Here is a 23,997-nt window from a genome sequence, read left to right as displayed (position 1 = left end):
AGGCTTTTCCCATTGAGAGTAGGAGAGATGGATACAAGAGGTCATGGTTGAGAGTTGACAGGCAAAGATTTAGGAGTAACATGAGGGGGAACTTCTTTACTCAGAGAGTGGTTACTGTGTGGAATGGGCTTCTGGGAAAGGTGATGGAGGCAGTGTCAATTTTATCATTTAAGAAAGAGTTGGATAAGTGTATGGATGGGAGGGGGATGGAGGGATATGGGCAGAGTGCTGGTAAGTGGGATTAGAGGAGGGTACTTGGATCAGCGTGGACTAGAAGGGCCAAATTGGCTTGTTTCCGTGCTGTAATTGTTATATGGTTATAATTCAAAATAATTTGTGTGCAAATATATTTTCTTTTGTATTTGAGAAAGATGATCAAAGATTGATGTATTACTTATTCTTGTAATTTAAAATAAATTTAGTAGTTTCAAGTTCTGAGCTTTTCATTTTCTTTCTACAAAACATCTATTTATTTTTGGGGGCTGCAGTAGTTGGCCTTGCCTCGGCCTCAAAATAGTCTGGCACTGGCCCTGGCTGCAGCCATGCAAGGATGAAAAGGGCCTGTCTGGGGTCAACATCACCTAAAACAATAAAACTGAATGATTCTCAATTCAGTGCAGAATGAACTTTAATGTGTAGGTTAGAACAGATACATTGATAACATATTTTACAGAAAATCAAGAAAAATGGTATGAACAAAATTAAGGACAAAGTAACTAAAAAAAAAAATCAAACCACATTTTTTTATCCCCAAAAATAAATAAATTTGAGAGAATAACATGCCACATTTGCAAAAAGTTGATTTCCAAACCAGTTAAGTTTCATAAGATAGTTGAAGATGTCATTGCATTTAAAGGCAATGTTACTACTGTATTTTTTTCAGTTAAAGTGAGAATTTTTTTCTTTATTGTAATGAATGCATACAGTAATGAGGAGAGGTCTTTTGAATTACTGATATATGAAAAAAAATGTGTTTTAATGTTAGTTTGCAAAGAAATTTTGGACAATGATCTATCCTCAATTAGTAGCCATTTTACAAATGTCTTGTATAATTTACTTGATTTTATTTGTTTCAGAAATGGAGACGAGAACTTGAGAAAAATAGGGAGAAAATACTTGGAAGTGATAGTTCATCTAAAAGGAAAGAGGTAATGTTATCAAAATGGTTAAAGCTAGACACCTAAAGGATGGATTAGCATAATACTATTGCTATGTTTGCAACCAAAAATGAAATTCTCTTCTACTGCGACTTCATTAAAATTTCACTAATCTCATCTACATTCTTACATGGTACAGTGCCCTCCATAATGTTTGGGATAAAGACACTTTTTTCCTTTATTTGCTCCTGTGCTTCACAGTTTTAACAATTCACATGTAATCAAAGTGCACATTCCAGATTTTATTCAAGGTTATTTGTAGACATTTTGGATTGATCATGTAGAAATTTCAGGGAAACATAATGTTTGGAACATTTGGCTTTATAGGTGTTTGTGAATACTCAGATATGTTTCATTGGTGTAGGTATAAGAGCTAGGCTTGCTTCTAAACTTTTGATCACGTTAGGAATCTGTAGTTGCCATTTATCAATACGATGTCCAGAGCTGTGCCAATGAAAGTCAAGAAGTCATTATGAGGCTGGAAAACTAGAATAAAACAGTAAAACACATCCCCCAAACCTTAGGATTACAAAAATTAACTGTGTGGAATATCATTAAGAAAAATGAGGATACTGGTGAGCTCAGTAATCATCAAGTGACTGACTGGTAGGCCAAGGAAGACCTCCACTCCTGATGATGGTCATCATAATAATGAAAAATTCCCAAACCCCTTTCCGACAGATCAGCAACACTCTTCAGGAAGTAGGAGTGGATGTGTCGCTGACTACTGTCTGCAGAAGACCTCATGAATAGAAATATAGACTTCCTTAGGAAGCTGAGGGTATCCAAGGACTTTTTTTCCCATAATGAGTAGATGAAATCTGGAATGTGATATCTGAAAGAGTATTGGCGGCAGAAATGCTCAAGGTTTAAGCAGTATGTACACAAGGATTGAAATAAAGTTATGAAAGAATATAAGATCATATGAAAAATGAAAAAAAAAGCATAGATGGTAATTGAGGGTTCAGCTGATGGTCCTATTTCCATGCTCTACATTTCTGGCTCTATAACTGTTGAGCCTGGGTTACTGCTCTAATTTTTTTTGTTATTGTGTAATATGCTTTTTAATGTTTTGCTCCTTTAATAAAGGTGTCATTATAAATATACCTTATTAACTTGAGTACTCAGATGTTTTCTGTTTGAACCTACGATTGCTTACTTGCTTTCACATTTGTCATTTTCTCAATAGCAGTTAATATGCTTCACACAAAAAACAAATGCCTTAATGTGAAATGTGGATATTCTAATTTGAAGTGTTCTTGGAACACATTTTGCATTCAGTAATCCTTGTTCTTCATCCCATTTAGAAAAAAAGAAAGGAAAAGAAGAAAAGTAGGGTGAGCAAATTTTCAAAGAAACATTTTCCACCCAAAAAGTTAATTTTGTCCATTCCTGTTTAAGTTTTAATGTTTTATTTCTTTCAAATGAATGATAAATCTCACAAGCTGTACTTTATTGTCTTTGGTCAAGCCGTCTTCATCTTCTTCCTCCTCTTCATCAAGTTCTGATTCTTCCAGTAGCTCTTCGGACACTGAGAGTAAGGTATGTGAAAACAGTTTTAAATCCAATCCAATTTTTCTTTATTCAAGTGAACACTAAGGGAGGAAAAGGTTAATATTGATGCTTTCTCTATCAACGACACAGGATGTAGGTCCATTACCCATGGTTAAGATCCATGGTTTTCGTGCATGTTGATAACCCTGTGAATATGAAGTTCATGTTTGCTGCAGAGTCGCAAACATTCCAGAGGAATGGTATAATTTGAAACACAAGCTTAAGCTTGATTTTATTTTGTTTTTGAGATTTTTTTTAAATTTAAAAAAAATCCAACCCTGATCTTTGCTTCTTTAAACATAGGGCCTATCGCCTCTTATATATCTCATTTAAAATCTCTCCTAGGATTAAAAATTTTATAATGAAATCATCAGTTTGAAAGGTTGAACGTGAAATAAAATTATTAGGAACATTCATTAGCAATTTTTGCTAATCGCATTCTTATCCCCAAAGTGTTTCCTGGTGTAATTACCATTTAATTCCATGCCTGCTGTGTTGCAGTGATGATGTTCTATTCAAATTTGAGATTTTTTGATGCCCAAAATTAATATTTAAATGCATAAGGAATTAAGATTTAGATTTTAATGTCTGAAAAATGGATAAAAATAATTATAGGAAAATAGTGGTTTTACTTTGGCTTAATTTTCCACTTTTTTTTAAAATAGTCTTAGCATTCCAGTAAAACTATTATAAGGAATAGAGCCATTTATTCGAAAAAGAAAACATACCTGGAAAATTATTGAGACTTTTTAGATGTTATGTAATGAAGAGCAAATTTCCAGTAATTTCTAAGTGTGATAATGATCTCCTTGAGCTCCCTAATAGTTGGTGTGATGAATTTGTGTTTACATTTAATCTTGTTGCATTATTAGATCTATGGACAGAGCATTGAGCTTCTTTTGTCAAGCTATGACTGAACTGCTCTGGGGAAATTTGAAGTCGTTACAAGGATTTTATTGTTAAAATAAAATAAATCCAGATCAACAATCTTTAACTTTTATTCCGAAGTTTCAATCAATTGAGTAATTACATTTGATATGAAATATTAGTATACACTTTTATAATGCAAATCCAATTCTATTTACAATACAACTCCAATTATCCAAAATGGTCGGGACTGGGCCTATGTCAGATAAATGTTTTTTTTTGGAGAATCGGTCATTTTTTGAAAACAGCCAGTAGCAACAGCAAATCACTTGAAACAGTGTTTAAACAACAACAAACACAAAGGGAAGGCTTTTTAACCATGAAAATAATAATTAATTCTCACCACTGGCTACTGCCAATCACTGACACCTCCCCACGAGGTCCCTGCTCCTGCCCGGGAGCCCAATGGCCCTGTTGCTGTCAGGATGCCGCTCTCCTTGATGATGCTAAGACGAGGGATTCTTATGACCATTTGCGGCTGGGAGACAGTGGCATGTAGTTTGAGAGGGAGAGTTGGAGAGAAAAATGGAATGAGAGAGAGGAGGGAGTTACCTGAAACGAGGAGAATTGTCATTCTAATTTCACGTCAAGTGAATTTTTTTTAATTTTTGAGATCTGTTCGGCTCCGAAAACATTTTGAATAAATAAGGATTTTGAAGAATCCTTTTTCAGATCATTGGAGTTGCACTGTATTTTTATCAATGTCAAAAATTGATCATGATGTACTTCCATTAAATTTAAGCAAAATAGTCTATTATGACTTGACGTTTTAATATGGCTACAAACTGCAAATGGAAAGGGTTGACATGGTGCAACTATGTTAACGAGTTAATAATTTTAAAGATAATAAGTTAATATTTATAAAGCAATGAGGTTGTAATGTCTGTTGCAGGATGAAAAGAAACATGTGAAAAAGAAACGGAAGAGAAAGCATAGCACTGTGCGAAAATCCTCGGATGACTCCCAAATAAATTGTGATGTGGATAGTAAGGTAGAATTGAATGCTGAACAAATGCTTAATTTTTATGGAACCAATTTTATTAAAATTCATTCAAACTTGTTATGTTTCTCATGAGGAAACTTCAAAGAAGAAAAAGAAGAAGATCAAAGAAGAATCTGAAAAGGAACGGGTGAGTACAACTTTAATTCATTCATTCTACCTCTTCCTGTTAATTGTGTGTAAATTAATATATATAACACACACACACACACACACACACACACACCCATATATTATATACACACACACATATATATATAGAACAAAGTGTAATTTATGCCAGCAAATTTTGTGCCATTGAATCATAAAATTTAGTTCACAGTTTGTTCAAGAACAAAAAGAAAAAAAAAAATCACCTGCCAGTTTCTCACATTTGTTTCCTCAAACACCCATGTCTTAAAATGGTGAGGCAAAATCCCAATGAGATTTATTTCACTGGTGGAAATTGTGTTGAATAAATGATCCTCTCAATAGTCCACTCTTTAAATTAATGAAATGGCATCTCTGAGGGGCTAACTGTTCTTAAAATCATTTATACACGCTTTTATTAATAGTTTAATGTTTTCTTTTGATTTGCTCTCCATTTGTAAATTTGTGTTCAATTAGGATAAAAAAAAGAAAAAACGCAATCACACACAGCGAAGATTGTCAGAGGAATTTGGCTCAGCTGAAGAGAATGAGGTTAGTGAATTAGCATGTTAAGTAGCCACATTTTCTTAGATTTTATAGTTCTCAATGTTTTTTTTATCTGCAAGTGATTCTTTTTTTTTCAGTCTGGGAAAAGTATCTATCAGCTCATGTAGAGAAAATGGTTGCTATCATATTGACCATAATTTTGGGATTTGCCATTGTTTTGAAAATTTTCTCTTTTTTTTGTTATAGAAATTTCCACAGCTAAAGTTTTAACCTTTTCTCATGAGCAATCCCAAAAAGGAATCGACCATACTTCTTTAAATAAATTTCAGAGGACACTTTCAGTAATCCCCTTCTCTCAGAGGTGAATGTTTTTACATTCAGTGTGTGAATTGCGCTGATCTTCCAAATAGACAGAGGAATATATACATGTATAAATATATCTCTCTGCCTTGGATAAAGATCTTCCATGACAGCTAGAGTATTACTCCTCTTTAATCTGAAAAACTGTCAATTGTATGTTTACTTGCATTCTTCTTCAGTTAATTTGTTAATTAGTGATGAATGGGACTAAGGATTATGATGTAAAAAGTAGGTACATTATTACAGTCTTAGTAAAACTGACTTTGTGGATTAGCATGGCAAAGAAACACAGGTTCTTCAGTCAACATAAAAATACCAAGCAGAATTTCCATCATTTAGATTTCAAATTTTTTGTCAGAGTACATACATGACATCGCATACAACACTGTGGTCATGGCAGAATTACTACTTATTGGTTGTGCAAAAAATAAACTGTACACAGCATAAAACATGTAAACAAACAAAAAACTGTAAACAAACAGAGAGAACAAAAAATAAATCAATAATATGCACAAGAAAGAGACCTTAAATGAGTCTATGATTCAATTTGTCCTTGAGGAGTCCGAATGTGGCAGGGTAGCAGCTGTTCCTGAACCTGGTGGTGCGAGTCTTGTGAGACCTATATCTCTTTCTCAATGGCAGCAGTGAGAACAGAGTGTGGGCTGGGTGTGAGGGTCTTTGATGATTGCTTCTGCTCTCCAACGGCAGTGTCCCTGTAGATATACTCAATAGTGGGGAGAGTTTTGCCTGGGATGTCCTGGGCTATGTTCACTTCCAGACCAGACCATGATGCAGCCGGTCAGCATGCTTTCTACCACACCTCTGTAGAAAATTATCGGTGTTTCAGATGTCTTATCAAATCTTCACAAACTCCTGAGGAAGTAAAGATGCTGATGTGCTTTCTTCACAATGCCATTGGTGTGCTGGGTCCAGGAAAGATCTTCCAAGATAGAGATACCCAAGAACTTAAATTTGCTCACCCTCTCCACCTCTGATCCCCCAGTGATCATTGGATTGTATACCTCTAGCTTTCCTGAAGTCAACAATCAGCTCCATAGTTTTTATGACATTGGGTCCAAGGTTGTTGTTGCATCATTCAGCCAAGTTTTCAATCTCCATCCTGCATGCTGACTCATCCCCTTTGTACACCCCACTACCGTGGTATCGTCGGCAAATTTGTAGATGGTGTTATTGTCGTACCAAGCCACACAGTCGTAGGTGTTAAGTGAGTAGATGTTTATAGTGCAAACTTGACCTGTAAAGTTACCTTCTCCATTTTAACCCTTCTTTTGAGACATTTCTGATCTATTTAATCTGATTCCTGCCCCTACATTCACATTTTTCATACACTTTTCCATGTAATTATCATGTATTTTAAATGAATGATTGAATTATTGATCCAGCGAGAAATTTCTACGTCTACACTTGTTTGAAAATGTTTCCTTCCATTTTCTTATTCTGAGGTTCTGATGATTGTTATTTTGCATATCTTAGTTTGACTGTATGAATAAGGATTTAGACCAAAAGACCAATGTTCTATCTTGTGCCCAACCAAATATTTAATCTAGTTAAGAATTTAATCACTGGGGAATATCTGCACTTTTGGATATTCCAAATGTGGAGTGAATAATTAAATAAATGCCTTCTCTGTCCATGGTGGGTTTCAAAGAACAGGAACATGGAGGCAGATATTCTCAAAGATTTAACTGTATAGATGGACATTTGAAATAGCATGGCATAGAAATCGATCGACACAATGCTAAAAAATGTGATTAGTACTGGGTTCTTGATGTCCAATGTAGAAAATAGACCTGTAGTGCCTATTTTTGCATTGTATAACTAATTTTAATATGTCACCATTTATCCTTTGTTCAAGACATCAAGAGAATTTCAGTAATTTATCTCATTGCTCTTCTATGTTTTATCTTGTACATGGCTTAACTGGGTATTTCCATTGATTCTTGCTGATATTGACAGCTTCTAATGAAACCTAAATTTATTTTTCCCTGTTTTGTCATCATCTATTTATTTCATCCAGTCCTGGTTCACATTGAAGTAATGTTTCAGAATTTTTTTCTCATTTTTGTTATACAATGGTTTTTGATTGATTGGAACCTGTAAAGATAGAATTAATTTTTTCTACCCTTTTTTCTTGATTGCCACAAGATTTTTTTGGTTTTAATTGTCCTTTCAATTAGTTTTGTTTAATTTATATTTGTCAGTAGTGAGTGCTTTGTAAATGAACATTTTCCCAATTGTTTGCATAACAAAATATGTTTAGTTTTGTAAATTTCAGTAATTTCCTGCAGTGCCTTGTTTGAACCGAAGTGTCAGTGCAGCTGTAATACTGTATTGAATCCAATAAAATCATGTGTAAGCAAGTGGTTGGAATAGGTATTTGAAGAAATTGTTCGAATGGAGCTTAAATCTCCAAAAATAGTGGTGCTGCCAGAGCTGTTGGAACAACAGCACTGCCCAGTTCAACTACTGCGGATTGCTGGAGACTGGCTGAAGGGATACAATGTATAGGAACCATTCAAACAATTTCCTCAATACCTATTCCAAATTACCAAGTGTTGAGTGATTGGCTTTATTTTGATTTCAAAATTATTTCTGAGTTCAAAATATTTTCCCACATTTACACATGAAGTTTTCCACTCTTAACAAATTGCAAAATGCTTAGCCCCAAAACTTCAACTGACTTTTGTTTTGCACAGATGCAACACAACCTGCTGAGTTTCTCCAGCACACTTGTGCACTGCGCGAGGCCAGAGCATCTGTAGATTTCTTGCTTACTGCAGATTACATCAATATTGTTTTGAATTTGCATTTTTTTAATAGTTATGATAGCTACTCTTGGATCATTGCTTGAAATTTAACTGCCTTCCCATCACAATGCATCACAAAATTTAATTCAATACATATTCTAATTCATTGACAAGTTCAGAAATTATAATGCTTCCAGGCATTTTTTTTAAATAAATCAATTAGTTCCCTTTGAATGAAGAAAAAAAATGTCAGCTTGCATCTGAGTTCCATTCCCCACAACTATTTTCCCCATGCATTCAGGAGCAGGGTGTCATTGTTCACCTCATTCTGAAGAAAAAGTGGGGAAAAAATTGGCTTTCCATTCTGTAATTCTATACCCTTCTCTTTCAAGTTTGTCAAGTACAATGTGAGGCTTATCTGAAATGATACCCTCCATCATTCCATGAATTTCATCTTGTTCACTCATTCCCTTGTCTCCTTATTCACTGTCAAATAAACTGATGGTGGTTAGAAGAGATAGATTAATACACCTGAAGGTGAAACCTTATGGCTAGAAGTGGGATGGAAGCATAGGCTTCTGTTGATGTCTCTCAGATCTCATGCCTTTTACTCAATTAATGAACTTGCAGATGTGGTGAGAGGGAGGGACGAAGACCTGGACCAAAACAGTAACAACTGAGATTGGGCAAAGAAGCAGATGAGTAGTCATGAAATTCACAGATGAAGTTAAGCACATCTGGAGCAACCAAAGATTAGGAAGAGAAATGTGTACAAAGATATCAAATCAATAGCAAGGAAAGCAAGAGAAATTTGGATTTGCATGTAACAATTCAACTTATAACATTGGACCAAATAAATGACAATAAAAAATGAGAGAATACAATTCACCACATTCCACCATCTGGTAGCCATTTAAATTATGCCATAAAATCTCAAAATTAAAATTATTGTCAAGTAATAAAGACAGTGCAATATTACATGAAATTTGTTTTCATCTGGCTTAAGGCAGGCAAATTTGCTATCAGCAGAAATTGCCTGAAGCGTCTCTTACAGAGAAAGAGAAGCAAGAGTCCCTTCAGAGTTACCGTGTGTCCATGTATTTGCCTCCAGCGCTCCTCCAGACCCTGCTGCCACACAGAATCCAGTCCAAACCATCAGCAGCCAGAGCTCCAGATCTGAATTTCCAGGATCTTTAGTGCCTTTGTGACGTGGGAACCACCAGCACAATACTCCAGATGTGGTCTTAACAAATCCTGTATAATTGTACTCTTATTCTCTTTTAATAAAGGCCATTTTAACATTTCCCTTCCCATTTCTCTGCTGCAGCTTCCTGTTCACTCTCAGTGCCTTGTGCTCCTTTGAACATAATAACTACAAACCTTGATGTCTGTTCCCCCTAGGCATGCTACCTTAGATATTTGCCAATCACAGAAAACCAGAATGCAGAAGACTAAACCAAATGATGCATCGGCCTTTCTTCCTAAAATCACCTTCTCCTTCCACTCGCCTGACTGATCTTTCTACCTACTTTCAGCCATCCTTAGCAGCTTACAGCGGTGCGAACGATAACTCATCTCCAGGCATGCTCCACTTTGCCATTTGTTTACGTTAAATGTTTTTACAGCACCAACAAGAAACTGACAGGGTTACATTAGCATTACATTTATATTATTGGGTTAATCTTGTAGAGCCACAGGCTAATGATCCAGAAATATTCTGATCCATTGCGGCAGCTGGAAATTTTAATTAAACTCTGGAATGGAATACTAAATTTATTCTATGTCAGTAATAGACATAGTATTATGATTAAATTAGAAAGCCGTCCTATACACTCATGTTATTTAGGAACAGAAAACAAGTTTTTTTTCTCTTTTCTGATATTACTAAGTGCCTAACAATCGATCCATTATTTCTGAAGTACAATTACTTGTAATTAAGCAATTTTATGGCACATTTCCAGGCAATAAAATTGCGTAAACAACAAATGATCTAATCTGTTTTTGATGGCATACATTTCAGTTTCTCCGCAGCTGGGCAGCATAAAGTAAGATTTCCAATGTCTGAAAAAAAATCTTTCAAAATGTTAATTCATATTTCCAAATGTATTATTTTCCAAGATCTCTAATCATTTAAAGGAAACATTTTTCTTAACCCAAATAATCTGACATGTTTTCAAAATGCCTATGCATGAAATTGATTAGCTGTTCATATCCTCCAGATAATTCTGATATTTCGTATGGGTAATTTTTGAATTGTGATGTGGTCAATTTTGCAGACAATAGGGTATCATAAATAATAAGATGCATGACAGCATTTGTATCATGTTATTTAGGTGATAACTGTTGGCTACTCTCTTTTCTGAATAAAGCCATTCTCTAATCTTGCTCCATAAAAGGAGATCTTTGTTTATTCCTGATTTTTATGGGTTTTTTTTGGTACAAAACATGAACAACTTTTTAAACTATTATTTCACCTTTATTTAATTTTTGAAGTGAGAATAATCTCCAATAAATTGGACATTCAAAACCTTAAAACTTTTTGGTTAATCAGAAGTCTGAAGGTAGAGATTGTCAAAAAAAGCAAGTATGTTTATAATTGAACATGTTTAGTAACTGACTAGTCTGTATGATGACTGTGCATCTCAAATACTTCATAAAAAATAATGGCTTTTGGGGGAAAATGTCACCCACACAGTAGAGCAAATATTGACAAAAAGATTTAGAAGGTGGAAGAGCCAAGCACATTTAAAGAAAAGTGTCTAAACAACTCAAAACAAAAGGCAGTACTTCATTTGAAGACTATCTGATTGCAGTCAGTCATCACCTAATTTCTTTCAACTGAAGAATGGCTTGAAAGCATTATCTTGTATTGAAACAAAAGTGAGATTCAATAAGTCTGTGTTTACTGCTGAAAGAAATCTAAAACTTGCCAATAGTAAATATCAGGTTTAACAATTTTGTCATCTGAGTGCTATTGGTTTCACGTAACCCAATGCTACCTGTTGATTGGTTGAGTGGTCAGTATCTAAACTGGCTCCTCCACCAATTGCAGAGGGTGGCTAGACAACCTGCAGTTTGAAAAACAAGACCTGTCAAAGGGTGGACCAACCCTCTTATAGGGTCAACGCCCATCTAGAAAATGCGTGCTGTGAAGTGCGGAAAGGGTATCCCTTTCATCGAAGCTTAGTCTGGCCATTCACTTTAACAGAACTTCCCCCGGCCATCTTGGTCCTCACCATGCCACTGGATCTGGGAGGAAATGTTGAGAAGGTGGGTCTGGACCTCACCAAAATCCATTCATACACATGCTGTTCCTTTCTGAGGTGTGGGGTATCTTCCTATCAAACCCCCACAAACTGACTGAAAGGAACCATCATCATCCTATGGGAATGATAGCTAGAAGTTATTTATAATCAAAACTAATTTTTTTTTTGAGTTGAGTAGATATTTGATTTAATGAGCACCTTCTCTTTTTAAGGCACAGTCAAGAAAAAAGAAAAATAGTGAAGAAAAAGACAAAACAGCAGTAAGTATTGAAGCCTATTCTGAAAGCTATAGTGCAATAAAATTGAAATCAGTGATTCCTCATTTGAGACCGTTAGTTTATTGATACTAATTTTTTCAATTTTTTAAATTCTCCTTTTAAGTATTGTTAGGTCTGCTTTGTTCATGAATGAGTGAGTCAAACACCAGACTGAGTCGAAATCAAGGTTCTTTGTTCTTTATTGCCGGATTGTAACACTTGCAACTAACAGTGTTAGTTGGAGAAGGCGCATTCTGCCGTTATCAGCAAGTGGTGTTTTTTATATACCTTAGGATACGTACTTAGTAAATTATCATACCATGACATTGTCCAATGAATAAATTGTTGCTGTCCCTCTCTGCTAGCTTCCTGCACATCAATTTGTCATCCCCACTCTTATCTTGAGAGTACAAGGTCACAATTGCATCTTGTTACGGCCCAGCACTGGGTGACTCCCTCTACATTCCCAGCTCATGATGTTTTTACCTAACAGTATGTAGATGTTCAAATATTGAAATCAAATGTGATACTGTTGTATTTCTCAATATGATTACAATTCCTACAAAATGTAATTGTTTTTGTAACTTGATTGTTCAGCAAGTGTGTATTCTCTCAAATGATGTATGGAAGAAATGATCTTGATTTTGATGAGAATGTGAACAGAGTACAGTAGAATCCCCATGATCCAGAATTCAACTAATCAGAAACTCAAACAACCGGCAAAAAAGAAATTTGAAAGAAAGAAAAAGAAATGGAGAGATAAAATTCATATAAATAAGATTGAGCAGATGAGCCCTGTGGGGGAGCACTGAGACTTCGTAGGACTCACACAGGTTTGCATCACTGAACTAGCAAAGCCCCTCAATGCGCGTTCATTCTTTCGCTGTCACCACTTGCGTGGAGATGAGCCGGGTTGGCAGCACAAGGAAGGTGTGCCAAGGACATGGAGATGAGTCGCTTTGTCAGTGCAAGGAAGGTGAGCTGAGGGCCTGACTGGGACAGTTGCATGGAGGTGAATTGTGTTGTCAGTATGAGGAAGGTGGTAGAGTGTGCTTAGAGCCTGACTGGGACACTTGAGATGGGAATAGTAGAGTGGAGATAGGATCTGGAGGGGGAAGGTGGCAGCGGTTTGGAGACTTTTCTGTCAAGGGTCAGATTTTTAGACTGGCGAATAAGAGACCCGACTTTTGAGGGGGTTAATTATAACTGGCACGGTTAGCGTAAAGCCTTGCACAACACTGTTACAGCATCAGCATTTGGGGTTTGAATTTAAATTTTTCTAAGTTACGGGAATTACCTGAGGCATTGGAAGAGTGACTCTCAGTCAACTGGAAAATTTGCATATCTAACATCTGTGATACCCGCATGTGCCGGATATCATAATGGTTTGTTTGATTGAGTTGCCCATACACACCTTTGTTATAACTTCATATTTTAAGGTTGAGATTGCAATTACTCCAATTTTAAATTGCAATGCAGTTATGTAAACTGTTTAATTGATATATCACCATGCTCATTGAACGACTAGTTTCTCTTTCCTGTTCATATTTTTATAATTCTTCTTTTCCTTATCTACCAAAGCTAGCTCATGTACTTCCCACAATCATAATTTACCCATAAGAATACTCCTACGTTCTTTCTACTCTCAAGACGTGCTTGATTTCAGCCCTCTTTTACATGACATGCTGCCTTTTTCCTGACCAGATCCCCTATATTTCTTATCATCCAGTGTTCCCAAATCCTGTCAGCATTGCCCTTCCCATAAAAACCATAGAACTTTACAGTATAGGGACAGGACCTTCAGCCCTTCTAGTCTGTGCCAAATAATAGTCTGTGCCAAACTATTATTCTGCCTAGTTCCACTGCACCCAGTCCATAGCCCTCCATACTCCTTTCCGTGTAACTGTCCACATTCTTAAATATTAAAATTGAGCCCACATTCACCACCAGATGGTAGCTCGTTCCACACTCCCTCATGTTTCTCCCCCTAAACATTTTTCTGTTTCGCCCTTAACCCATGTCCTCTGGTGTGTATCTCACCCTTCTTCTTTTCTTTGGCTTGGCTTCGCAGATGAAGATTTATGGAGAGGGTAAAAGTCCACGTCAGCTGCAGGCTCGTTTGTGGCTGACAAGTCCGATGCGGGACAGGCAGACACGGTTGCAGCGGCTGCAGGGGAAAATTGGTTGATTGGGGTTGGGTGTTGGGTTTTTCCTCCTTTGCCTTTTGTCAGTGAGGTGGGCTCTGCGGTCTTCTTCAAAGGAGGTTGCTGCCCGCCAAACTGTGAGGCGCCAAGATGCACGGTTTGAGGCGATATCAGCCCACTGGCGGTGGTCAATGTGGCAGGCACCAAGAGATTTCTTTAGGCAGTCCTTGTACCTTTTCTTTGGTGCACCTCTGTCACGGTGGCCAGTGGAGAGCTCGCCATATAACACGATCTTGGGAAGGCGATGGTCCTCCATTCTGGAGACGTGACCCACCCAGCGCAGCTGGATCTTCAGCAGCGTGGATTCGATGCTGTCGACCTCTGCCATCTCGAGTACTTCGACGTTAGGGATGAAAGCGCTCCAATGGATGTTGAGGATGGAGCGGAGACAACGCTGGTGGAAGCGTTCTAGGAGCCGTAGGTGATGCCGGTAGTGGACCCATGATTCAGAGCCGAACAGGAGTGTGGGTATGACAATGGCTCTGTATACGCTTATCTTTGTGAGGTTTTTCAGTTGGTTGTTTTTCCAGACTCTTTTGTGTAGTCTTCCAAAGGCGTTATTTGCCTTGGCGAGTCTGTTGTCTATCTCATTGTCGATCCTTGCATCTGATGAAATGGTGCAGCCGAGATAGGTAAACTGGTTGACCGTTTTGAGTTTTGTGTGCCCGATGGAGATGTGGGGGGGCTGGTAGTCATGGTGGGGAGCTGGCTGATGGAGGACCTCAGTTTTCTTCAGGCTGACTTCCAGGCAAAACATTTTGGCAGTTTCCGCAAAGCAGGACGTCAAGCGCTGAAGAGCTGGCTCTGAATGGGCAACTAAAGCGGCATCGTCTGCAAAGAGTAGTTCACGGACAAGTTTCTCTTGTGTCTTGGTGTGAGCTTGCAGGCGCCTCAGATTGAAGAGACTGCCATCCGTGCGGTACCGGATGTAAACAGCGTCTTCATTGTTGGGGTCTTTCATGGCTTGGTTCAGCATCATGCTGAAGAAGATTGAAAAGAGGGTTGGTGCGAGAACACAGCCTTGCTTCATGCCATTGTTAATGGAGAAGGGTTCAGAGAGCTCATTGCTGTATCTGACCCGACCTTGTTGGTTTTCGTGCAGTTGGATAATCATGTTGAGGAACTTTGGGGGACATCCGATGCGCTCTAGTATTTGCCAAAGCCCTTTCCTGCTCACGGTGTCGAAGGCTTTGGTGAGGTCAACAAAGGTGATGTAGAGTCCTTTGTTTTGTTCTCTGCACTTTTCTTGGAGCTGTCTGAGGGCAAAGACCATGTCAGTAGTTCCTCTGTTTGCGCGAAAGCCGCACTGTGATTCTGGGAGAATATTCTCGGCGACACTAGGTATTATTCTATTTAGTAGAATCCTAGCGAAGATTTTTCCTGCAATGGAGGGCAGCGTGATTCCCCTGTAGTTTGAGCAGTCTGATTTCTCGCCTTTGTTTTTGTACAGGGTGATGATGGTGGCATCACGAAGGTCCTGAGGCAGTTTTCCTTGGTCCCAACAAAGCTTGAAAAACTCATGCAGTTTGGCATGCAGAGTTTTGCCGCCAGCCTTCCAGACCTCTGGGGGGATTCCATCCATACCTGCTGCTTTGCCACTTTTCAGTTGTTCGATTGCCTTATATGTCTCATCCTGGGTGAGGACCTCATCCAGCTCTAGCCTTAGGGGCTGTTGAGGGAGCTGGAGCAGGGCGGAATCTTGGACTGAGCGGTTGGCACTGAAAAGAGATTGGAAGTGTTCTGACCATCGGTTGAGGATGGAGATCTTGTCGCTGAGGAGGACTTTGCCGTCTGAGCTGCGCAGCGGGCTTTGGACTTGGGGTGAGGGGCCGTACACAGCCTTTAGAGCCGCGTAGAAACCCCTGAAGTCGCCAATGTCCGCGCTGAGCTGGGTTCGTTTGGCGAGGCTAGTCCACCACTCATTTTGGATCTCCCGGAGTTTGCGCTGAAGATGGCTGCATGCGTGACGGAAGGCTTGTTTCAACTCTGGACAGGACGGCTTTGTAAGGTGAGCCTGGTGGGCAGCTCGCTTCTCCCCCCTAAACATTTTTCTGTTTCGCCCTTAACCCATGTCCTCTGGTGTGTATCTCACCCACCCTCAGTGGAAAAAGCCTACTTATTTTTACTCTGTCTATACCTTTCATAATTTTAAATATTTCTATTAAATATCCCCTCCTTCTATGCTCCAGGGAATAAAGTCCAAACTGTTTAACCTTTTCCTGCAATTCAGTTCCTGAAGTTCAGGCAACATCCTAGAAAATCTTCTCTGCATTCTTTCAATCATGTTGATATCTTGCCTGTAGTTGGTGACCAAAACTGTACCCAATACTCTAAATTTAATCTCACCAATGTCTTAAACAACTTAACCATAACATCCCAACTCCAAAACTCAATACTTATGAGGGGCAATATGCCAAAAGCTCTCAACCCAATCTACCTGTGACACCACTTTCAGGGAATTATGTATCTCTATTCCCAGATTCCTTTGTTCTATTGCACTCCTTAGGCCCTAACATTTATCATGTACATCCTTTCTTGGTTTGTCCTTCCAAAATACACCTCATACTTGTCTGCAAACTTGCTGATCCAATTTACCACATTATCATCCAGATCATTGACATAGATGACAAACAATATTGGTTCCAGCACTGATCTCTGAGGCACACCATAAGTCACAGGCCTCCAGTCTGAGAAGCAATCATCTACTACCCCTGTCTGGCTTCTCCCTTATTATCAATGTGGAATCCAGTATACAACCTTACCATGAATACCGAGCATTGGAACCTTCCTGACCAACCTCCCATGTTGGACCTTGTTAAAGGCCTTATTGAAGTCCATGAGAACAGCATCTGAAACCTTTCTTTCATCAACTTTCCTGGTAATCTCAAAAAAACTATCATATTGATTTAACGCGATCTACCTACCACACACAAAGCTATGTTGACCATTCCTAATCAGTCCCTGGCTATCTAAATACTTGCATCTCCAATCTCTTAGAACACCTTTCAATAATTTAACTACTACTGACATCAAACTCACTGGCCTATAATTTCCTGAGGTACTTTTGGAGTCTTTATTAAACAATGGAACAATGTGAGTTACCCTCCAATCCCCATGGCTAAGGACATTTTAAATATTTCTGCGATAGCCCATGCAATTTCTATACTAGCCCTCCCTCAAGGTCTGAGAGAATATCTTGATGATTTATCCACACTTATTTGCTTTAAGACAGCAAGCGCATCCTCTTTAATCTGTATAGGGTCCATCCATGATCTCACTACTTGCTCTTTCTTTTTCAATCTGTTTATTGAGTTGTATCGAACATGTATACAAGAGGAGACTTGCATTACATATATTTATAAGTGTGTAAGAAAAGAACATGCTAGTATTTAACAAATATATATTAACCATAATTTTCTTCTCTTGTAAAACTGAAAAAAGAGAGGAAAAAATTTATTTTTATTGCAAGATTCCCTCAAACTTAAAAAAAAAAAGAAAGAAAAAGGGACTGGGCAGTCCATTCTGAGAGTAAAGTAGTAAAACAAAGGGTTTCCTGTTTAAAACCAAAATTACCAAAAGGAACTGGGTGAGAATACAATATAAAATTGTAATTCTTAAGCTATATGGAAATAATGAATAAATGGTCGCCAAACTTCTTCAAATTTAAAAGATATATCAAATGTCTGACTCCTAATTTTCTCCAAAACTTAAACATGACATGATACCAGAGAACCATTGAAGTAAAGTGGGAGAGTTAGGATCCTTCTATTTAAGTAATATGGCTTTTCTTGCCAATAACGTTGAAAAGGCAATTATTTGCTGTGCAGAGACAGGCATATGACCAGTCTCTGCTGGTATGATTCTAAAAATTGTTGTTAATAGATTTGGTTGTAATTCTAATCCTAGAACATTTTGTTAAGGTTTCAAAGACATCTTTCTGGAAATTATGAGTAGCTACTTCAACTTTGCATCTATCACATTGAGAAAAATACGGGCCAATTTATCTTTAGACATATGTGTTCGATGTACCACCTTGAACTAAATCAAGGAATGACAGGCACAAATTAAGTATTTACTAGTCAAAAAATATGATTCAATTGACTGTCCAGAAGCAATTCTTGGGATTCCAATTCTCAAGGACCCTTAATTTTATCATTGGATATCTGTCACTAGTTAAATGGCCAATTATATATTGTAGCTGTTACCCTTTTACAGGTATACCCACTTCAAAAAGGGTTATCTATCATATTAGATGGGTAAGTAGAAGGATAATTTGGAAGTAAAGTACAGTGCCTAACCGTTTATCTGGAATTCAGAAAACTAACAACCTCTAAAAACCGGCACTTTTTTCGGTAGATGACATCTGCTCATCAAAGATGGAGTTTGGCGCCAAACATGACCCAACATAATCTTCACTCAACTCCTGTGTATTCCATCGTGGTCTACTACTTTATAAGTGCTACTGAATCGCCATATACTGATGCCCATCCAGTGGTGCGACGCTTTCAGTTGAACTGTCACTACCATTAATCTCCCATGCAGATGAAACTGCTGTGCCAGCACAGGGAAACAAAAGGGGCCATTCCCCTGGCATTGGTATTGCAGGGGAAAGAGAGAGAAAGACGGCAACGTGTCTCAGGCGGGTGGAGGGGGAGACGGCAGCATGACCCAAGTGGATGGGGGGGGTGGGTGAGATGGTAGTGCAACTTGGGCGGGGCTGGAGAGATGGCAGTGTGACTCAGGTGAGTGGGGGGGGGGGGAGAGACAGCGTGACTTCGACGGCAGGGGAGAGAAGGCAGCACAACTTCAGCGGTGGGGAGAAACAGCAGCACAACTCAGGTGGGTGAGGGGGAGAGACAGCAGTGCGACTTGGGCAGATGAGGGCAGGGGAGAGACGGCAGCATGACTCGGGCAGGCGAGGGAGAGGGAGAGATGGCAGCACAACTCGAGCGGGCAAGGGACGTGGAGAGACGGTCGTGCGACTCGAGCAGGCAAGGGGAGGGAGAGACAGCAGCTCGACTTGGGAGGGAGAGAAGGCAGCACGACTTGGACGGGCAATGGGGAGGGAGCGACGGCAGCGCGACTTGGCCGGGAGAGGGAGAGATGGCAGTGCAACTCAGGAGGGGGAGGGAGAGACAGCAGCGTGACTCGGGCGGATGAAGGGGAGGGGGAAATGGCAGCGTGGCTTGGGTGAGTGGGTTTAAAGGGACCAAAATCAGAATGATTACCAAAATCTGAAAGATTCCAAACAACTGCAGGTGTCTGGTTCCATCAATCCTGGATAAATGGTTAGGCACCTATATGCAGAAAGTCCCTAATTTGCAAGTACCAAAAAAAAATTGTGCCATGCTCAAGTCATATTTGTCTGCTGTTAGTCCAGAGGACCCCAAACACCAGCAGCAATAGATATGCACCACAACACAGGGTTACTTAAACAAAAGTAGTTTTTAATTGAACAATTGTACAAGAAAACAGAATTAAACTTTAACTTGTTACTTAACCTACTTACTTAACCTACCTAACCTACTTAATCCTCCCTCTAATACTAAACACAGGTGTGTGTAATGTGTATTTAAGATTAGAAAAGTTATTTGGATCACAATGGAATCTCACTGGTTGCAGGCATTTCTTGTACTATGCACAGAAGGTAGCATTAACAAAGTTCACCAGTCTTTGGTGCTTAACAAGTTACCACTCAGGAGGGTTCTTGTTGGTCTTCAGAGAGAGATTCCTTTTGTTCCAGGACATCCACACCTGATTCCTGTTTAATCAGTCTTGCTGACGAAACCTGCCCCCTTCAGGGTTCTCCAGATGATCCTCCTTCCAGGTCACTTTTCAGACAGCCAGTCTTCTCCTTTGACCAGGCAGTCTTCCAAATGATTTCCTGCTTTGTCCTTCTGGAACTGATTTCTGTCTCCTTTCTCTCTGTTTCACCCTCTCTCTCTCCGAGATCAAAACTGTTCTGTCTCTGCCTGCAAAAATCACATGCTCTTCCAGGCAAGCTGTATGCTGCAACTTTGTTGCTCTTTTTGCAAAAAGCATTCTGTAAAAGTCCTGCAAATATTCTGTGCTTTCAAATGTTTGTGTGCAACCTGCTCTAACAATTCCTCCCAAACCACCTCTAAATACTCTGTCACACTGCTAACTGATGGAAAGTCATTAAACAGTCTGCAATAAGGTCTGAAAAGGTTATTATTCCTCTAGTTTTCCATATTGAAAAATCCTGTTCAACTGCTTGTTTCCCTACTTCCCGAGATCCTGCGTCAGTTTCTTGAATAAATACTGATGCAAAAAACCCATTTAAGATCTCCCCCAGTTTCCATACATAGATGACCACTCTGATCTTCAAGTGGACCAATTTTGTCCCATGCTATCCTTTAGCTCTTAATATACCTGTAGAAACCCTTAGTATTTTTCTTTGCATTGTTTGCCAAAACAACCTTGTCTTCTTTTAGCCTTCTTGAACATCTTAGCCCCAAACTCTCCCTATTTCACTTTTGAAAGTCTCCCACTTGCCATCCCTTCACCTGTTATAGTTCTTATTAACCAACCTGTATATGCTGCTGTCTAATGCCATTAAAATTAACTTTAACTTGTAGACCAGTACTATCTCCATAACTATTTTGGTCAGTGGTCCTGGTGCACCCCCACTGATACTTTTTTACTTGCCATTCTTCAGTAACCCATTAGCAGGTTGAGTGTTGCCCCCCCCCCCCCCATATATCCATCTAAAAATTGCTTGGGAAAAAAACTTTCTTTGACGTACTTATTACTGCTCTATCCAATCCCTTAGCCTTATAATAATCCAAGTCAATATTGGGGGAATTAAAAGCACGAACAATAATATTCTTATTATTCCAACAGCTATTTTGATCTAACTGTATATTTGTTCCTCTAATTCCTGCTGACCATTGTGTGTGTGTGTGTGTGGGTGTGTGTGTGTGGGTGGGGGGGGGGGTTGGTGTGGGGAGAGAAGGAGGTGCTTTTAAATATCACCCCATTGAATAAAAGTCTCAATTTGTCTCAACACTGATACACCTGAACCGACTTTGATTTTCCTATTAATTATCCTCTTGTTAAGCAGCCTTTTTGTATAATATTTTATAAATCTCGTCTTAAAATTCATCTTGAAAACAAAAGTTATATTATTACATCATGTGAGTATATTTCCAAAGAGGACAGTGACATCTTTGAACATTTGAACTTTAGAACTTGATTAAAGATTGACAAAAATGTTGCCTGGGTTGATGTGAAAAGGCTTTACCCATTGAGAGTAGGAGAGATGGATACAAGAGGTCATGGTTGAGAGTTGACGGGCAAAGATTTAGGAGTAACATGAGGGGGAACTTCTTTACTCAGAGAGTGGTTACTGTGTGGAATGGGCTTCTGGGAAAGGTGATGGAGGCAGTGTCAATTTTTATCATTTAAGAAAGAGTTGGATAAGTATATGGATGGGAGGGGGATGGAGGGATATGGGTAGAGTGCTGGTAAGTGGGATTAGAAGAGGGTACTTGGATCAGTGCGGACTAGAAGGGCCAAATTGACTTGTTTCCGTGCTGTAATTGTTGTATGGTTATAAACCCTGGACTCAGTGTCCCAGATTTCAGAGTCTACCAACAAGCACATATTCTCTTGTTTTCTGGTTCATACTGGTATTCATTCTGTAGTTTACCCATGGACCCAATCTGGATAAATTTGATTGGAGTTCAAAGGGTTAACTAATTAAATGCCACGGTTCGCATATCAATTAGCACAATGCTGTTACAGTGCCAGCAATCGGAACCAGGTTTGAATCCCGCGCTGTCTGTAAGGAGTTTGTATATTTTCTCCATGTCTGCATGGGTTTTCCATGGGGGCTTCAGTTTCCTCCCACTGTTTAAAACATACCAGGGGTTATAGGTTAATTGGGTGTTCTTGGGCAGCATGGGCTCGTGGGCCAAAATGACCTCTTACTGTTCTGTATGTCTAAATTTAATTTAAATATTTTTTTAAAATACATTAAAAAAATAGTATTGCTTATGTGCAGATACAGTTGAAAGCACATTATTCAACAGGGATTCTTTAATCTGTATTCCATGCATATTGAAGAGGCTTCCCTCCCAAAGATGACCCAGTTCAGTATATTATCAAAAAATTATGATAAAACTCATCCATTTTGCCAAAATGTTTTTTTATAAGTCAGATTTTAGAGTTGTATGGATGCAAATGAGAGTTTGGATAATTATTTTGGCAGAAATGAGAGCATGCTCAGGACAATTTTTTTTAAAGGCCTTTTTCATGCCATTTTGGACAACTTTTCCTTTTCCATTACTTTCTAAAAATCCAGATAGAAGATAGGTGCTCTGCCATTTGAAACAATGCAGGGGATTAAAGTAACAATCTGGATTATGTGACTTTATAAGAGTGAAACTGATATTTTTTTCAATTTTATTAAAGGAGAAATTGATGAAAAAGAAGAAGAAGCCCAAGAAACATGGAAAAAAGAAAAAAGTTCTGGGTTTAGAGTCAGCATGAGATGAGAATGATTAAAAGTATTTTTAAAATATGGAACCATAGGTTCTTGAATTCTGCAAGCTGCATGGCAAAGACTAAGAATTGAGGTAGAAAGGACTACTTGCATGATATTCTGCACTGCTTTCATTTTCAAACATTTGTAATTTTCAAAGTTGTTTTTATTTATCAAAGGTGATGAACAAATGTATCTTTTTGTAGGGTTCAAGATTATCCACAGTAAACATTTTTGATAGTCCCTTGTTAGCTTGTTCAAAATGTGTGATGATCCAACTGTATTGCCATATGTAGGAGCCAAAATATAACTGATAATTTCCCCATTTATTAGCTGTTCCACTTTACCATGGAGGAATTGATGCTTGTTAATCCATACTAGAGTTATTTTTGTATAATTTCTTGATACTTTTATTTCAACAGTCCTAAATTTTAGTTTGAAATTTGTTTCTAAATGGAAAATAGTATGATTCCTACCAAAGTATTGATCCAAGAGTTTTATAACTTTGTAAAATATGTAAAATAAATCTGAAAATATCCATATTATTTATCTGCATTATCTGTCATCAAATGGATTCGAGGAGGAGAGCGTATAATATAAATCACTGAATTATCTAAGTGGTTATTGAATTGTTTATTGTCATGTGTACTGAGATACAGTGGAAAAACTTAGTTTTGCTTTCCAACCTTGATCAACCATTGCAGTAGTCACAGCAGGTAGTGCAAAAATAAACAAGTGTTACAATAAAACAAAAGTACAGAGTGTAGTATCAAAGAGAAAAAGGAAAAAGTGCAGGTAAAAGTAAACAGAGGTCCATTCAAGAGTCAGCAGGAGAGAAACTGTCTTGAATCTAGATATCTGTCTTTTCATATGTGATGAGGGCGGCTGTGATCTTTAATCTGTTAGCTGTTTTGCCAAGTCAGTGGGAGGTAAAAATAGAATTGATTTCACAACTCTGCAGTTTCTTATGGGAACTGCTCCATCAGAGACCGTATCAAGCTCTGATGTATCTGGACAAAAATGGTTCATTGATAACATTTGGAAAGGAACACTGGGAACATGCTGACTTTTCTTGGGCTTCAGAGAATTTCCAGGCATTAGTGTGTTTTTTTGGCCATACAGTCCATGTGATCGAGCCAGGTTCTTAAGTGTTATTTGCTAAAGCTATCTATCAATCCAAACCAAGGTTTGTGCTCCATCCCATTTTCTAAAGTTGAAGACCAGTTCCTTTGTTTTGTTAATACTGAAGGAAAGGTTGTTGACTGATGTTATAGGAACATAGGAAGTAGGAAAAGTAGGCTAAAAATGGCCCATCGAGCCTGCTCCACCATTCAATAAGATCATGGCTGATCTAATTTATGA

At 38.4% G+C, this 23,997-nt stretch overlaps 1 protein-coding gene across 4 annotated transcripts in view; it reads left to right on the top strand.

The window, feature by feature from the left end:
• Positions 1-23,173, top strand: part of fam133b (family with sequence similarity 133 member B) — a 49,922-nt gene extending 26,749 nt beyond the window's left edge. Inside the window, exons 4-12 of one of the 4 annotated variants that reach the window (XR_011350034.1) lie at positions 1,077-1,148; positions 2,465-2,494; positions 2,628-2,699; positions 4,531-4,629; positions 4,715-4,768; positions 5,245-5,319; positions 5,521-5,635; positions 11,881-11,928; positions 22,566-22,601. Coding sequence is in view for 3 of the 4 variants with exons in the window: in XM_069913945.1 (XP_069770046.1) it covers positions 1,077-1,148; positions 2,465-2,494; positions 2,628-2,699; positions 4,531-4,629; positions 4,715-4,768; positions 5,245-5,319; positions 11,881-11,928; positions 12,291-12,377 (537 nt within the window). In the remaining variant the exon portion in view is untranslated. Of the gene's footprint in view, positions 1-1,076; positions 1,149-2,464; positions 2,495-2,627; positions 2,700-4,530; positions 4,630-4,714; positions 4,769-5,244; positions 5,320-5,520; positions 5,636-9,803; positions 10,434-11,880; positions 11,929-12,290; positions 12,413-22,565 lie in introns of those variants that run through there. The other 3 variants (XM_069913946.1, XM_069913945.1, XM_069913947.1) reach the window with 3 other exon arrangements.
• Positions 23,174-23,997: the final 824 nt, after the last annotated feature.

Source organism: Narcine bancroftii, chromosome 1, assembly GCF_036971445.1.
Source record: "Narcine bancroftii isolate sNarBan1 chromosome 1, sNarBan1.hap1, whole genome shotgun sequence".
NCBI classification, from domain to species: Eukaryota; Metazoa; Chordata; class Chondrichthyes; order Torpediniformes; family Narcinidae; genus Narcine; species Narcine bancroftii.
Note: the sequence above shows the minus strand (reverse complement) of the source record. Positions and strands in the feature narration are given on the sequence as shown.